General features: G+C 39.0%; 2 protein-coding genes across 5 annotated transcripts in view; both read left to right on the top strand.

The window, feature by feature from the left end:
• Positions 1-13: 13 nt before the first annotated feature.
• On the top strand, positions 14-1550 carry LOC122568333 (cytochrome b-c1 complex subunit Rieske, mitochondrial). 2 transcript variants are annotated; one of them, XM_043727969.1, is made up of 5 exons: positions 14-195; positions 280-309; positions 572-724; positions 805-982; positions 1068-1550. In XM_043727969.1, exons 1-5 carry the CDS (start codon positions 105-107, stop codon positions 1354-1356), a joined length of 741 nt encoding a protein of 246 aa, XP_043583904.1. In that variant the 5' UTR covers positions 14-104; the 3' UTR covers positions 1357-1550. The 2 variants fall into 2 exon arrangements, with proteins under 2 accessions (XP_043583904.1, XP_043583903.1); XM_043727968.1 differs by having other exon boundaries at positions 15-309.
• A 129-nt stretch (positions 1551-1679) lies between these two features.
• The window catches only part of LOC122568332 (zinc finger protein chinmo), a 77206-nt gene continuing 60978 nt past the window's right edge, over positions 1680-17907 (top strand). Inside the window, exon 1 of one of the 3 annotated variants that reach the window (XM_043727965.1) lies at positions 1680-2295. Coding sequence is in view for 1 of the 3 variants with exons in the window: in XM_043727963.1 (XP_043583898.1) it covers positions 10152-10227 (76 nt within the window). In the remaining 2 variants the exon portion in view is untranslated. Of the gene's footprint in view, positions 2296-3299; positions 3440-10098; positions 10228-17907 lie in introns of those variants that run through there. The other 2 variants (XM_043727966.1, XM_043727963.1) reach the window with 2 other exon arrangements.

Below are 17907 nucleotides of genomic sequence, written 5' to 3'. Positions count from 1 at the left end.
CGCGAAAGTTGCAGAGTGGAGACCTCTAAGAACGTAGTTCTTCGGATTTTACTTAGTGTCCGATGAAGTTGTCTCGTTTGGACGTTCGTGCGTAATTAAGAAAAATGAATGTTGTGGCGAAATCAACGAGCCTCGCTCCACTTTTAAGGTCGACGACTGTCATTTCAAATGGAATGCAACCAGTATCTGGAAAGGGTATCGTACAAAAATCAAAAATCGTCACTAAACCTGTCGTCAATCGAATGCTCGTTGAAAGTTTGTACGAATCTCTTATTACAGGAGCTCTACGTGTCAGTTCAGGAATTGGAGGTTTGAGGCTTTTATTCAAACATTAATTTAATAGATTTCGTGTATAAACAAAATACACTCTTAGATATTTCGATTATATAATCGTATGGCGTATGCGGTACATGTCTCAAAGATTATTATTATACCAATGTATTAGTTTGTTACAAATGTTGAACAAATATTTTTCCTATTTTAAAACACTGAAATATACTATTTTTATCTTTAATATCCTATTTTATACTTGATGTAAGAAACAGTATTGTCAATGAATTGATTTTTATAGCGAGTTTACTAGCAACACAGAGGAGACTGGCGCATACCGACATTCAATGGCCAGATTTCACTGATTATCGTCATAGTGCTGTAAAAGATCCAAATGTTCCAAGCAAACGTAACGCTGCTAGTCGCAAATCATTTACGTATCTTGTAACAGCTAGTAAGTATACCTTTTGATCTTCTTTGCATTATTCTAGTTCAATAATTACAGAGAAATATAAATATTGATTTATTATATAGCAACTGGGGTTTGTGCGGTTTATAGTGCAAAAACAGTTGTGCATAATTTAGTAGCTTCTATGAGCGCTGCAGGTAATGTACTTGCTTTAGCAAAGATTGAAGTTAAACTTGATAGTATTCCTGAAGGAAAGAATGCTGTTTTCAAATGGCGTGGAAAGCCTCTGTTTATACGACATAGGTAAATATTACTAAACATGATTATATATCTCTTTTCTAATTCTGTTTATCTAAATTGAATGACTTTTGTTTTGAAATGATAATAGATCACAGAAAGAGATTGATCGAGAGGCGCAGGTAGATGTTGCATCTCTTCGAGACCCACAAGTAGACACAGATCGTACACGAGATCCAAAGTGGTTGGTAGTTTTGGGTGTATGTACGCATTTAGGATGTGTTCCAATTGCAAATGCTGGTGACTTTGGTGGTTACTATTGCCCTTGCCATGGCTCTCATTACGATGCCAGTGGAAGGATTAGGAAAGGTCCAGCTCCTCTAAATTTGGAAATACCACCTTATGAGTTTGTTGAGGGAAATGTACTAGTTGTTGGTTAATGCATTAATATATGTAGTGAAATAATATCATAATTTATATCAGGTTTTCTCAGATCCACTTGATAATTATTTCGAAATTCTTCACCGAGGATATTATTAATTTAGTTAATAATATCTTCTATGGTTAAGTATCACTATATTGAAATATAAATTATGGTCAAGCTGTACAAATAAAAAATTGAGCTTAACCAAAATACAACTTGTTCGTATTCTTTATTCACGGTTAACGTTTATTAATTTTATCAATGTAGTATTTTAAACAATCCTACAGTTATATACAAATTTACTAAAATGAAAAATAATATGTTATCTTGCTTTATAATTATTTTGACGATTTATATGTAGAATTTACTATTATGTTTTATTTCAATTGTAAAGCAAAATTATTATGTAAGGTTATCGTAGTACAGAGTGCAGGCGTTCGTAAATTTCGTAACAGTACTACATTCTATATTAGAAACATCTTGAAAATCAAATGTATGATCTTTCTTCCACAAGGCGGCGCCACTAATTCCGGACCAAATTTTCATTTTCAATGCGTGACAAGGGCGTCTATATGACCGACAATCTGCCGGCCGATTCTCTGTTTTCAGTCGCCTTCGCTGCTGGCAGCGTACGGACGGAAGAGTTGAGAATTTTTCGCGAAAATCGGTTATCTTTCATATATTGTCATCTTTTCACCGTCATTCTATATGATGATCCAAAAATCCTTAACCCTACGACAAGTGATTTCCGCGATCTGACATTTAAAATAAGAACGGAAATGTTTTGTTAAAAATGAGATTTTTCTTTGCGTGGAACCGGCGTTTAGTGATACGTCGTGAAAGAGTTAGAAACGAATAATTGTTTAACGACACGAAGCGAAAGTGACATTTGGAAAATTCAAGAAAGGAAGAATAGGAAAAAGGCGGGAGACGGATGCGTGGAAAACCGCTTTTTGTAAGTTCTTATTTATTTTACCCGATATCTATGCTATTGCATTCTTGTTCCGTTTCTTCCTATATAATATATGGTCATTTTAATATACATTTGGTATATATTATGTTGTAGCATGTGTTATATCATAACAAATCGTAAAAGTTTGGAACAATAACATAACATGCATAAACAATTTTAAACTCTTAAAGTAGAGCTTGTTTTCTTATTTTATTTTCAAATATTCGCCTACAATGTTATATGTAATTAAATTGTAATATTATAAATCTCCAGTATAAGAAATCTCTTTTTGGAATATATATAGGAATATCTTGTCGCTATCGTTATATTAGTACTATACATTTCAATATTAAAATTCTATTAACACTAAAATACTTTCCAATCATCTTCGACTTAATCTTGTTTTGATATCACCAAAAAATTTGTTCAGCTCAAACAAGGTATAGAAAGATTACTACTAATTTGAGTTTTATGATGAGATTTTCTTTAAAACGTTGAAACTCTTTTCATTTGTTCAAATAATAATAAGATCGATAAACAAAAATTTAAGGGCCGTTAAAATATACTATTATATTAGTATCATAAATATCGCACGATTCTATTTCAAATGTGATTAATATTATAGTAAAATATCAAACTTAACGTCGAATAATTTCTAACGTAATCGATAACCGATCGTTGCTTGAATGGATTTCAGTACACAATTTCTCGTCGCACAAATTGACCCTTACGACAACCTAGAACAATTGTTTTCGTAACCTTAACGGCGGCATATGTTTGTGTTTCTGCATGTTTGGCTCCGCCCGGTACGATGACTTCTGTACATTCGAATCATACTTTGCATTTTGCTAACGGTTCGAATAGGAGTCTCATAGTTTTTGCGACACCACTTGCGTGCCTTTCAGTTCTTGTAAACAAAGACGAGATTATGATTCATGATCGTTCGAAATTTCGGCCATTATGCTAAGGTCGGCCCTGCATATCGGAAGCTAGATTCGTTACTCGGTTCTACATACATATATCGTGTATTATATATATTCTTATATATTTTTCTTATTATAAATAATTAAAATTTAATTATTGATTCGCGAGTGATAACTCGAAATTGAAATCTACGCTATTTGGGACACCTCTGCCTCAACAATCGGTGAGAAGTTGATAAGATTCATTTAATATTTCTAATCCATAAAATATATAGCGTATTACTAATCGCTCAGATTATATTTGAAATATGTTATACTCTAAATTAATATTACAATTACTAGAGTGATGACTAATATGTAATTTTCCATAGAAACTTTATTTATTTATAACATTGCACTTTCGGAGTTTTGTAACTTGTTCTATGAATTGTTTACTTCCTTGCGTCATATCTTTTCATATATCTTATATTTTATTTCGTTCGATACAAGTCGATATTTCTAGTATTAAACAAACTTGCATAGTCTTTATAACGTTAAACAAAATTGTATAGTCTTTATAGTCGTACAATCTTTGAATTTTAGACTCTGCCTAATTTAGACGTATATACATAAAATTTTACCGTTTCTCGAAATTTCTCCGAAGTTTCTCGAAAATAATATTCGCTTGTGTGTAGAATTTGTACCTCGGCCTTCCCGCGCACACACAATGGCTACAATTGGCACATATCCTTATTTTCCAATGAAGCGTTACTTTTATCAGGTTCTATTTCATTTTCATAGTATCGAATTATTGTAGCCATATGAAAGTACTACCAAATGGTACGAAATTTGATATATTTGCAAGCAATTAGGTAACATACTACGGTAGAACACCATTTATCTAAACTCCATTTATCCAAACGAAATTTTAGTTAGTGCTCGACTAACTGGTTAAATTCATCTATTTGAACGTGAGTTACAATTATGCGAAGGAAAAATAATACCTAGTGGGGAAAATTGGTGAATCCCTATTACACGAATCCCATTATACATATGAATCTGCCCCCCCCCTCACCGACAAGTCCAGAAAAATGATCTTTTAATGTATCTAAATAATACAACAAGTATTTTTTGTAGCCAGTTCATAATACACATCTCTACATTCGTAATGCTGTCCGTGCTAATTCCATCGTAAACTGTCCCTCCGAGAAAATCGTATTTTTCGGTTGCCTCTAGTTAATTACCCATCTTGATGACATAGGACAGCCTGGTTCCACCAACAAAGACCGTAAAGTCGTTGTTGCTCGCTAGTTCCGTGCACTTTGTTATTCAACCTTCGGAAGGCAGTGTCTCTCTATGTCGATCTGGTTTACTGTTTGCTAAGCCGATGGCTAACCCTCCAGGATATTGAATATGCGGAGGACTCGTACTCTTACATGGAGTATAGTTACAAGTGCAAAGCCGCGGCTACCGGACTTTTCAGATCGCTGCAACCCCATTTCCTCACCCTTCTGCCCTCCTGTGTGTGCCTTCCTCTTCTCTTTTTTTATTTTTTTCTTTTTTCTTCATTCTGCGCCTCCGTATAAGCTGTACGGTGTGCGCGTTCTCGCATTCTAATTCTTTATGCAGCCGGCCAAGGAAATTCACAGTAGGAATGCACGGAAGGGAGATTGCAAAATCCAGTTCCCCCTTTTTCTTCTTCTTTTTTTTCTTCTCCTTTTTCCTTCCCTCTTTAAACCAAGTGAAAGAGAGAGAGTGAACGTTTTGTGCCCTGCATTCAACTATCGGGACGCACTCGGGCGTGCGCGTGTGTGCACACACGTAGCTACACTACGTAACTTAGCCACGTGTTCGTGTTCGTGTGCGCGGGCTAGGGAAAGCGCGCGAGAGCGTTCGTTCGTTGGTCGGTGCGTGCGCGCTTCCGAAAGTGAGTGGGACACGCGGGCCTTCACGCTGAAGGAGAAGAATCAATAGATGTGCGTTGCATCTTGCCCCTCTTGTCCCCTTTTTCGGCTACCCCGCGCGCACCCCTTCTTCCTCGACAACCACTGACTCGACCTTCGCACGAGAGAGCGCCCGCTTCTCCACGATACTCTTCTGTCTTCCAAAATCATCCCTCCTTTTCCATACGCCCTTTCCAGTGATGCAGTTCAATGCGTACTTTTTTCTCCTTCTTCGTTCGGAGAGATTTCTTGTTTTCGAGGAAATTGATTCGGCGAATCGTTTTATTTCGCTGGGGTAGAATGTTTAGGTGTTTTTGTTTCTTGGGCGAAGATGGTGTAGCGATTCGCGGTTTGCTGTCGCTCTAATTTTTTTAGATATTAGTAACAAAGATAGGAATTTTAAAATTGCGTTGACACCTATAAATTAATTGTATATGATTTGGTAGGTCGATAGTTCGTTGAAATTTGATATTTTGTATATTTTTATGAATTAGGAAGCACATCATTCAAAGGAAGAAACGATGGTAAGATAAGACGCTTTAATGCTTAGACAGCTACATGGCTCTGTGCGTATCCGTCTTTTAATCTTAAAATTTCCAAGAATTATTTTCGCACAGAGCGTAATGTATACGCTGTTGATTTTAATCTGCCAAATGAAAGATAAAAATATTGTATATTCCTTCGAAATTAATTTTCACTTTCAAGCTTAATTTATTGTAATCCCTTATAATTTCTCGAAGATCGCGTTTTCGAGGGTGGAATCAGCTGTACGTATGAGAAAGTCTCAATGATTTCGTTAACGTCGTTGATCGATTTTACGCATCGTTTGTCCTTCCCAGGTCTTACGACTATTCTAGCTTCTGTCATATAAATGATTTTATCGGACTGAAATTCGACGCGTAAATCTAGATACAGAGGCGGATAAACGTTGTATATGCCAGCAAAATAGAGTGACTCGAACCGTATGGTCGAATCGTGAGTTTAACGTCGACACTAGCCGGTTACATCGATTAGAAGTACAAATACCTGTCCGTGTAGCAACCGTCCTCTTGGCCGAACACCACTGAATTATTTAAATGAGGAATCGTCGCTTAATGATGCTCGTGTCGCTTCCCTTTTCCCTTCTATTTAGTTATTCACACTGTGTATTTTCTGTGCATATAGCGTCTTGTACGTGTTTTTACTAGTTGGATATATTATTCATTTTTATGATATATTTTATTATATTTATGGAGATGATATAGCTTTCTAAGGTAATAGAGCGACATGGAATGATTTATAGATTTGATAAATATAATTTTTATCGAAAGAAAACACAGTTTACTTTTAGAATAATTGAGTGTCATAGAATAATCTAGAGGAAAATGTTCTAATATCTTATAATTAGTGATTAATAATAATTCATTAATTACGTTATAGTGATCTGCAAAATAAATTTTCCATTCGATAGAACTAACTGTACTATGCGTTGAAAGGGATACGAAAAACTTTCAAAAATTTATTTAATAAATAACAGATAAAAATTCGAAACAAGATAGACGTGTATTCGTTGCATCGCTGTTCGTTTCGTCCGCATCTTCCGCAATCGTTGCAGTTGAATGCACCGCAGAACGCATAGTAACGCACGTGTACCAACGTATTCGCGTATTTATTGATCTATCTGCTGGCGTTTATCTGTGTATCGCAGCCCTCAAGTTCGGAGGGTTGCACAGGGTGCAACCTTTAACGCGTGTACACGTACACACATAAGTCCAGCAACAGGGTTTCTACCACAACCCTTGGCGCGAATCTCCTAGATGAAACTAGTTTACGAACAGCTTTACCCATTTCGCATTATATACCTATTCGTCTTCCTTCATTCTCCAAATCTTTCTTCAACGACCCCATTATACCTCTTAAACCCACAAAAAAGGGAAAGAATTAAAAAGATCTTTAAAAATAAAAGCCAACGATCCAAAAAGCAACAGTCGAGGTATCAACTGCATGATTTATCGTTGGATCGTAGATGGCCACAGGAATTCACAATAGAATATTTAATATCGAAATATACGTGTATGTTATATTTATTTAATATTTTACACTTTACGCGCTAAAAATTATCATCAATCATTCTCATCGCGTCTATATAATAAATTATAATATATAGCAAAATATACAAAATAAAATATAATAATTAACGCAAAATAAAATTTGAAATCGAGTATTCCAACGCAACGATACCAGTTGAGGGTTGAAAATTGCATTTTATCGAGAAGATGAGCGAACAGGAAAAATACAAACTGAAACAGGACCTCAGAAAAAATCCGTAACAACGACGTAAACGGGCGCGAGTAATCGTAATCGCGCGTAGCGTAGGCGAATTCTAGAAACGAAGGTAGTCCATGAAGAAAGGGTGAATGGGTTAGTTCGGAGAGAGAAGAAAAGACAAAGAGAGAAAGGAAGGCACAGGTGAAAGTGAAGCGAAGGTGGTCGAGTTAGAGCGATGTTTGGGAGGGTGAAAGGAGGTTAATGATTAGTTCTTCCGAGGTCGGGGGCTGTTGCCGGGTGCAGGTTGCCTGGCTCTCTTCAGACCGCCCCCTTTAACCCTCCGCTGCCCCCGAGGACATCACCCCTCTCGTCCCTCTGGCACCCTCCCGGTTTTTCGCCCTTCAATCCCCTCCGTACTCTCCGTATTCTGCCAACCTCCAAAATTTCAGACCCTACCACCGACGCAGCTCTACGCATACCGTGGGGGTGTGAGAGCTTGCAAGGTTGTTCTCCCCTCCACGTTGTCGCCGCTATCTTCAGGAACGTAGGCAGCTAGGGCGCGCGGAATTTCTCGTTGGCACGCGTCCGAAAAATTTTTCTATCGGCTCGCCGGTCTCCTCTCGTACAATGCAGATCGTGCTGGATCATTCTTGACTAAGGACGAAAAATCTCCAGGGGATTCCGGCATGCGAAACAATGCCTTAATTATCGAGCGATCTCAGCTATTCGAACCATGGGACGAAATAGGGGATCACGATACAACGTGGTACGCTTCGGACACCCGTTTCCTGCGTTCGTTAAATTTTAATTGTTAGGGATACGGTGGTCGTTGGTCCCATTTTTGAGTTGCAAGGTCCTCTGGTCACGTTCTAACTAAATCTTGGGTCAGGTGTTTATTTCCATTTGAACTTACGAATTTGTGTTTGATTTTATATTATTTGGTAATTTAGGACTTGGTTATGGTATTGCTTCGAGAGAGTGGAACGAATAATTAGTTTATTACTGTTCCAGGCTATAAAGTATTTAAAGTACCTTCATCCAATGTTCGACGAAAGTTAAGGTATAGGTACATACATTGTATACGTGTTTTTAATACTTTGCCGATTCCATAAACAGACCAGGTTTTTCTAATTAATCTTATTCATATTATTATAATTTGACAAATGAAAATGGGAACTATATGTTGTCTTTTTACCATTTAATTTATGGCGCGATAATAGATTTCTACAGAAACGAATGACGTAACGAAAGGAAATGTCAGCCAGTCAGGAAATATTTCATTTCTCATCCCTCTATCTCGAACGCAATGAAGACGCATACGCAACGACGGACAGTCGTAATTAATGCGTTGACGCCAGAAACTGTCGACCCGTGAAGCAAATGCTCTCTCTGTCACCTGGCTAATCTGACTAACAGATATCACTCGGAATACGCATCTCATACATCGGTCTTCACGGTTGAAACGATTGAAAAATACCTACGAGCGTATCTCGACTTTATCGGCATACATCATCCGACCTTAAACAGATTTCGAGCACCGATAGAGATTTCGCTTCGATACTTTGTAACAAACTTGCATCTGTCGGTTAAGTTTCTCCTCACAATCAGATACCGACAATTCGGTATACCTTAACAGTATAGTTTTAAGCCATTTCCACGTCAAACACTAACAAAATATGATTTTTGCTCCATTTACAGAAAAATTTCATGCGATACAATTCTATTTATCTGGAGAAAATGTTAGTTTTTTAAATGTAAAAATTATAATAAGGAGAAGTAGTGGAATGGCATTATATAAACTCCAATCACATAAATTTGTAACTCGAAATATTTGAAGAACGTAAAGGTAGTAGTAATTTGCGAAATATGCAAATAGCTTAATAAATATCTATAGCGTGCGCTACTAGTTAACGCTGTCTAGTTGGCGCTAGTGTTTCGTCACCGATCATCAAAGTCGTAAGCCCAAAACTTCACCGTCCAATCACTTTCTTCCTTTCTGATTCGTACAGCGACGAATCAGAACGATCAGAATCCGAGTCTCCAACCAAGCACATCCATAGTTGTCAACAAATGTCGCTAGGTCGCCTATTGCATAGCAACGGTGTGTTTTTCGTCGATTCGACGCTTGGTCGTTTCGTTCCATCCTCTTTTTTTCGTCCGGTAGCGCGCTAGCGAAATTATCTTATCGATTCAGGGAAAGAGAACCTTTGGTCGACTTGCTCGCCAATGGTGAACGCGGCAAACGTGTTCATCGAAAAGCGTATACCTACACGGTAACATAGAGAAAGAGAGACAGACAAGAACACTATAGAAGGAACGATAAAAAAGGACGAGAAACGGAAAGCAGAGGAAAAAAGTTGATCGTTGCTCGCCCTTTGCAACGTCAGCCCTGGCTGAGCCTCGTAGCAGGCCGAGTACTTTCTAGCGAAAGTGATGGCTGTGGCTGGCCGGTTGCTTGCGTAGGAAAACCGACTCCGGGGGTGGTTGTGCGTCGCTCGACGTTGGAGGCGGTTGTTCCTCCACCTTGAACGCGAAGCGCTCGAGGTGGTCGCGGGTGGGGTGGTTAGTAGCTGAGGCGGGGGTGGATCGGCCAGTTGGAGGGTACGGTGGAGCGAAGGGGGTATCGGTAACCTTGCAACCCTCTTGCGTACACGGAGGAAGGGGAAGTGACAGGAATCCCGGGAGGAGCGGTGGGTTATGGGTTGAAGGCAGTCGGGGGTGCAGCCGCACGGGGCGGCAGTGACGGGCGTGACGTAGTCGGAGGAGGATGTACGCCCCTGTCGGCGAGGGCCACGGCAACCAACAACCATCCCTGGTCAATTCATGGTGGCTTCATCCGCCAGGTACACCGTGTTCTCCTCTTCATATTGTTTCGCGCGCTCTGTTTAGGTGACACGTATTTACCTGAATATTTTAATACCTTGAAACTTTCGGGCAAATCTGTCTTTCGGCGAGATCAACTGTCACGATCGACAGATCGGAAATCGTACAAAGTACGTATTCATAATCGAACGAACGGTTAGTTTATTTTTTCGCGACTTGCGTTTTGTGACATAAAATCGCGCGTATTTACGCTGGTTAGTGGTGATCCTTATCGATCGTGATCGGTTATATTGGTTATATTCGGGAGTCTCATCGGTCGATCGTCAACGTGCTTTTTATAATTCGTGGGTGATAGGTACGTAGTATGATAGAGGGTCTGCACTTTCGTAACGTTGGTTCTTAGATGGCGAAGCAGAATTAACGAAGAGCGTTTTTCCTCAGTATGCTACCTGTTGGGAAATGTTAGAAGTCGTATACCTGTAAGATATGTTTTTGTATTCTTCGATTGCCAACCTACTTTTGTCTGTACGGTTTTTGTATATCTGCCGCTTCGCGTTTCGATCAAAAGTTATGAAATACAAATATTTTACCTTTCTCGTAAGAGAACAACTTTTAAATTCGATATCTTTAACACGGTTTTCAAATTCTTAAATTCTTCAGATCGGAGAGTATTTAAATCAACGAACGTTTCAATGAAATTCGAGAGCTCTATCGTTTTTCACATTGAAAATTCATTCCAAATTACTTTGTCACGAGATTCTCCTATCAACTATCTACATATTTATACTTTCCCGTTTGACTAGCTTTTAAAGTTCCACTCCATGCATTCTCATTAACCGTTAAGTTCGGTAAACGAATCGTTTCATGCGCGTTTTACCTTGAACCACCGTTATTTACATTTACAGTGCTCGGACGACTCTCGTTCCCTTTGTTTTAATCTTATGCGGCGCATGCACGTGCTACGTGCACCTCTCGTGCATGCGTATGCAGTCCGTATAACGGTGTCCAATGCGGAACTATGTTCGTTTAGTTCGGTTCTTTAAGTTATAAAAGAACAACCATGCAAAGTTCCATTTCCTCCGCTTAATGTCCCTTTGCTACGGTTCTCGCGGGCTCTGTGTCCAAAAAACTGTCTGACTGTTATATACGTAGTTGTTCCGCCTGAAACTTGCTATCTCCCTAACGACTTTCCTTCGAGAAACATATCGCCACGCATTTGTTTTACAGCAAAAAGAGAAATTATTCCTCTGGGACCTTTTCACGTTTTTTATTCTTTCTTCTGATTTTTGATGGCGTGTCGCAATAAGTAATGGCAGATGCTTTTCTTTCGCCTAGATACATTGGCCTCGTTCTATGTTTTGCCTGTGAGAGAAAGTTTTCGGATAGGGTTTGTAGAATTATTGTTGCTTCTGTTATACACGGTTAATTAAAATATCTGTTTTTGCTTTAAACATATCGAGTAGCAGTGAACAAATTGGTATCTTCAAATACTCGTACTTCGTCTTACTTTTCATCAGTTAAAAGGTCTACACACACGATTGCTTGATTTTATACAACAAAAGTAAATGTATTCTTTCATATATTCCTATAATTTACGTAATTGCACTCTATATAAATTTGTAGAAGAGAAACGTAAAGCACGAGCTTTTGTTACATCGTTTTCCAGGATATCTTCTCGTTTGTGAAAGTAGTTTGTTTTCAAAAAATTCCAGGATTCCATCATACTAATTAGTCATTCTCTCTTTCGTTGCAAGAGATATTGCACGCACATGCACGTATCTATATTTTTTCAGAAAGAATTAGTCAATCGCAGGAAGTTCGTAAAAATTTCATAACTCGATTCATCTAATCTTGCGCAGCTTATTTTATTGTTATTTAATTTAGAAGACACTAAAGAGAAGTGGTGAGGAATATTTACGTAAAAATATTCATTACATGTATTTAATATGTTTCGCGTAAAAATATTTATTTAAAAATACGTATTTGAACGATTAAAGAGAATCTAAAAATTGAAAACGATATTCTGGAAATTGGAGCAGAGGCTAGAAATTATGTTTAAAAGGTAAAACAAACACGCTTATAGTAGGGGAACGACATCAAACAGTGGAAGGAAAATCGTAGACGTCTGTTGGTAGTCGAATTCATGTCAAACTCGTCGTCGTCTTAGAGAACGAAATCCTATCGCTGAAGGCTGTTTGCTCCTTGTTTCCCCGCTGGATTCCCGCGTGAACCGTGAAATTCTCGGTCGTGGATCGCACCAATTTCGTCTTCACGCGTTTCGCCTTGTACGGAACGTTCTACGCTCGATTTCGTCACCGTTTCCCGCGTCCTCGTGGCACCAATTCTCGCGCTTCACGCCTTCGTGAAGCGGCAAACAGCGGTGAAATACGCGGCTGTCGCATCGATAGGCAGATTGGCACGTGTCATCGATTCCTGCACGTGCAACCCTTTAGTTCTGTACAATTCGTCGATCGAAATATTTTCAGCTACGAAATTTTAGTTAACTGGAAATTGAAGTTTAGGATCTTTTATTTAATCATTCTGATCTAAGAACTTTTACCAATTTTATTAACATTTTTATCTATATAAAACATTATAAAAAATTGCCTCTTATGTTTTTGTTCGTAAAGGACTTATTTAATTCGTTTAAGCTTAAAGCTAATATCGCGTTAGAGTTCTTTAATTGTATTATTCGATCCTTTGAATGTGCCGGGTTGTCGGATGCACTGGTAGCATATGTTTCGTTAAAGTCGCATGAATAACCACCGAAACACTTATCTTAATTGCGTTGCCGACAAAATAAATTGTTACCGGTATACGTATCAAGATCAGGTCCCTGCATCGATTTGTAGGAACCGTCAGACAGTCTCCGGGAGCTTGTTGTCGATGAAGAAACACCTGCTCTCGTACGTTAATGAAATTTCTCATTTGTTCATTTGCCTCTATCTATTTTACTTCTGCTTTTCTGTTCCTTGCGATTTCTTCCGCCAATATAGCAAATTTCGTAATTTCTGTTAAGTGATTCTTCGTTGTTACCGCATGTATCTCGTGGATGTTACAGTTGGAGACTTATGGAGGAAGGACACAATACGTCACATTCTCTATTTTTCGTGTAAGAACAGTTCTAAGATGCGATACTTTGTCAACTAGTCACGTATTACGAAAACTGTCTCCTTATAAAAGCAAGTTACGTGGTTCTTTTAGAAAATATTTGCATCAAAATTATTGATTCCTCAAATCTCTTAGAAAATACTGATTTCAAAAGCGTTTATCATCGTATTTTACATGACAGGCATGTTGTCAGTCTCTTCATGAAACTTCGCGCATTTGTCATCTATATTTAACAGATTCACGTATCTTTCAATCGAATTAGTTGCTCTTGTAACTTGCAACGTGTAACCACCAAACAACGTAAAAATCAGAGAATCAACCAAATTGTATTCGTGACATTTTACCGCCGTAATCTTCGATCGAAACGATCGATGTAATCCATAGGTTCGTGAACAACGTAGCGATTATTTGCTTCCCCCCCCCCCCCGCAAACTTCTTCTCGTCAAGCGTTTCTTCTTCGTATTATGAGTATACGTTTGCATTTTTAGGCCGAAATTTTCATCAGACGGGAACCCTTCCTCTGCATTTTCCCTACCCTTCGGCAATTATTACCGGGATTCAGGATTCACGCAAATCTCGTCTTTCTCTCTTTCTCGCTTTATCTTTCGTTCGGGGGCGAAAGCTTCTGGAGAGTCGTTGGATAAGGGGGAAACAGTGCTGCGGTAGGAATCGTTGGCTGCAGTATTGACTATACTTCACGGCCAGCTCTTTCGTAGAATACTAGAATGTATTTTCTACAATGTTATCGCCCTTCATGCTATGCTACGTCGCTTCCGCCTCTGACGCAACCGCTGCCTCGCTGCTCCCGAGTCTCCTCGAATTTCGATGGGGCGAATGCGCAGGAATGGCAAACGCCTAATTGCGTTTTTCGCTGGTTTGCTGTTTGATGCAGAGACATCAGAATCGCAATCCGTTTCTTTGTCGAGTGATCGAGTTTGAATCTGCATTTCATACGTCGTATGCATAGTTGCACAAAATCTGTATTTTTCTGAACGATTAGTGTACTTTTGTTGATTAATCTTTCGATCTCGATAATGGAAGGTGTAATGCGATGTGGATTGGTTTTACTTAATTTTCCTTTATATGAAAAGGCAAATGAGATAGATTTGGAAGTTGCAACTGTTATTGTTGAAATAAAACGAAGAATACGTGAAGTAAATCTATTATTTGAAAAATAATGAAACGATAAGAACATTATTTATTATTCAAAATTCTCCATCTTAATGATAACGATAATAACCATCCACTTTTTCAATCGTACAAACTGAAAATTAGATATACATACGATTAGATATATTTCAGGATGCAACTTTTTCAATGAATTATCTGTAAACTTACGATACCTTACGACATAAAACAATCGCTCACTGGATAAGGAAAGAAACATATTGTAATTTCGTTAACGCGCAACAACGTCCTCTAAACTACTGCCTCCGAACGACATCTTTCTTCTCGACGAGATATTCGTTTCCAAAGAAAATGTACATCCTTGGCTAAAGTAACCCGTGCCTTTGACCGAACCTTGCCGCTAGTTAATAGAATAGGTTATCAAAGCAGTGCCACGTTCTCATACCTATTGAACACAACCGAGAGCAGCAGGGTCTTTAATTGAATCGGCGAAATAATTCAGTTACTAGCTACACAGCGTAATGCACTAATGCAGTTTTCTGTCTGAGAGAAAAACAACGGTAATTTGAACGTAGGAATAGCCGCCTGGAGAGCCACCCCCATTACCGTTCACGCGAATGTTTTTGCTCTTGCAAATGTGATTTTTGCCGGATAACTGCGTTTCAGCTAGTTTTAACAACTTTGTGGAATATTAAAAAAATCTTTTCGCCGACTAAGTTTATTCATGAATTTTCGAAAATTAGAAGCAATTCTTTGAAAGATTTTAATGTCGTCGATAATTAGAATTTTTGTATGATACATATGTATTAGGAAGTTATCGAAGCTTAAAGTTCTCTGAATTATTTCAGTCTTGCAATGGAACAAAACGTGGGTACTCCGGAACATTTATCGAAGGACTGAAATAATTCAGAAAACTTTTAGCTTCGTTATGAATAAGTTTAGGGCGTAAGTATGTTAGTACCTTTATGTAGAGCGCAAGGAACTGCGTCGATTGGTGCAGTCAAAAATATAGGTTTCCGTTTTTAAAAAAAGTGCTGTTGTATCTTTTTGATGCCACCGATGCACAAAAGTGCATAAAATTAGTGGCATATTATGCACCGCTTGATACCATTTGACTTTCACTTATGACATCTTCTTCTATCCCTAACCGTTTAGGAGATACAGCCTGTTCCAGTTGCGTGGGACACCCTGTGTGTATATATATATACATATATATACACATTGTTTTTTACGATATCAATAGATATTTCCTAAAGGACGTTGGACTATTGGTATCGCGGTTGAAAATGCGGTATTTGTAGATTTTATATTATTGCGATGCACGTGTGTTGTGCTTGTACAAGATCAAAGTAGAATTCATCATCTATATATGTATAATTCGACCGATGGCCAATATAACCACTTATTATCGATGACATAAAAATGCACTTTGTCATTGTCAACGGCGCAAAAAGCAATTGCCCGTCACAATCATTCCCGCGTCAATTTCGCGTATTTTTCGCAATGGAATGTGTCTTGGCCGAAGTGAAGGCTATAAAACAGCCATATAACTCCAACGAAACGCCAATTCCGCTCTCAAGAAACGCTTCTAATGCCATTACAACGGAGCCCGGTTTTCACGATCTTATTGTGCGCGACAGAACCGTCAACTCCGATAGTCGACGTTAATTGGATCTTTGATACATTTTCCAAGAATCATCAACTGAGAACACTCGGCGTTGTGTTCTTCCACGAACATCATATCTAAAATTTTCTGCTCCAACCTACTTCATTCTCAATTTTCAATTCTCCAACTACCCTTAACGCTCTTTACAACTACTGCTTCAGCCAAAAGGGTGACTTTTCAACGATTCCAGCAAAGGAAAAAAGAACCAAGTGAAAATCGATCAAAATCAAATGACTTTTAGAGACTGTAAACTGTAAATTCGTAGTGATGAACTTCTCCATTTTTTTGCAGTGTGAATATCGTACGAAAAATTGCTTGCGATAAGTACAATTTTGTTAATTGTTTTAAAAGAATTTGTTAGATCCAACCAAAGATATAATTGTCAATACGGACGATATTTTAATACCTTCGATCTTTTAACGTCTTTCGATATCTTAATATAGTATAAGCATTGGAAAATACATTATTTGTTGCCTGGAAATTAAATATAAGTGATAGAATGTTGATAACACCAGATTAATTGACTTAAATTATTGAATTTTAAAGCCGCCGTCCTGTAAAAAATAGATAATGAGACTTATCGTGTTGTCCTACAATCTTCGTACGAAACCTATACTTTTCCCTACCAACAAATATAATTTAAGCTTTATTACCACGGGCCTTCAATTACCAAAACGCAAAAAAGAAGAGATCCATACAACGCAACGCGTCTCGTCTGCAGGCCAGAATCGGTGACATAATACGCGTCGCCATAAGAGTACCGCCGAATTACTCGCCCGCGCATACACTATCATATATACATACTACATACACGTACACACAGATAAAGTAGTACATACACAAACGCTGGCTGGCTAGCGCGAAATCAGCGCCGGTGTTACGCGCTCGCATACCAGCTCGCGGAACCCGCGCCGCGGTTGTGCGCGTGCGCCGTGTAAACTGCGTGTGCGCTGCAGTGCGCACTCACCCCCGCCACCACCCTGTGTGCACACGCCCGTGTTGCAGCGCGTCGCGCAAGCGTGCGCGTGTGCGTGCGCGTATCGAGGCATTGTGTGCGTGTTCAGGGGCGCGCGTGCGGCCCCGCAGCGACCTTGAGCCTCCTCCCGCGAGGTTCTCCCTCTATCCACCTCCATTCCCCCACCTCACGCACTATATCTCCCACCCCTATCATCGTTGCCGCAATTTCTCTCTCTCTCTCTCTCTCTCTCTCTCGCTCTCTCTTTCTCTCTTTCACCTACGCTCGCTCACTCCCACCCCCTCCCTTTCGCTTTCCTTTGCTCCGAGCGCCACGCAGTTAGCGATGGACTCGAGACACGTTCGGAATTGATTGACCGAGTCCGTCGAGTTTTTCTGGTTACTTGGAGAAGAGTTCGATATTGCTAGGAGAATTTTGTGTGGTTTCGGAGTTTGAGCTTGTTTGATGAGGTTAGGCTTGTATCGAAGGTTCGGGGTAGGTGGAGGTTTAATGTATTGTAGAAATATGATTGGGCAAGTTTTCGGTGGTCTGGACCCTCTTGCACGATTAAACTAATATTGTTAGCGAAATTTTACGAGTCGCAAGTTACAAGTTAACGGTCGCAAGCGGAGTCTCTCGTATTACAGTGAGAGGTTCGATAATGAATTTTAGAAATGAGTTTGACGGTCAACCGGTCGTCCGATTGTTCCGTGTGAAATAACAAAATTATAGAAGAATCGGCTGTAACCTATAACTTGTAACTCAACAGGATCTGTTGCTTTTCAATCACGTCATTGAAATACCGAAGCGGTATACAGCTTCCATTCATTCAGCATGTTA

This window comes from Bombus pyrosoma, linkage group LG6 (assembly GCF_014825855.1).
Source record: "Bombus pyrosoma isolate SC7728 linkage group LG6, ASM1482585v1, whole genome shotgun sequence".
In the NCBI taxonomy this organism is placed as follows: Eukaryota; Metazoa; Arthropoda; class Insecta; order Hymenoptera; family Apidae; genus Bombus; species Bombus pyrosoma.
This window is presented reverse-complemented; position numbering and strand designations above follow the sequence as displayed.

Coding starts and splice junctions, on each gene's coding strand:
- LOC122568333 (XM_043727968.1), top strand. CDS start 105: ATGAATGTTGTGGCGAAATCAACGAGCCTCGCTCCACTTTTAAGGTCG. Junction 310..571: donor TGTCAGTTCAGGAATTGGAG/GTTTGAGGCTTT, acceptor TGATTTTTATAG/CGAGTTTACTAGCAACACAG. Junction 983..1,067: donor CCTCTGTTTATACGACATAG/GTAAATATTACT, acceptor AAATGATAATAG/ATCACAGAAAGAGATTGATC.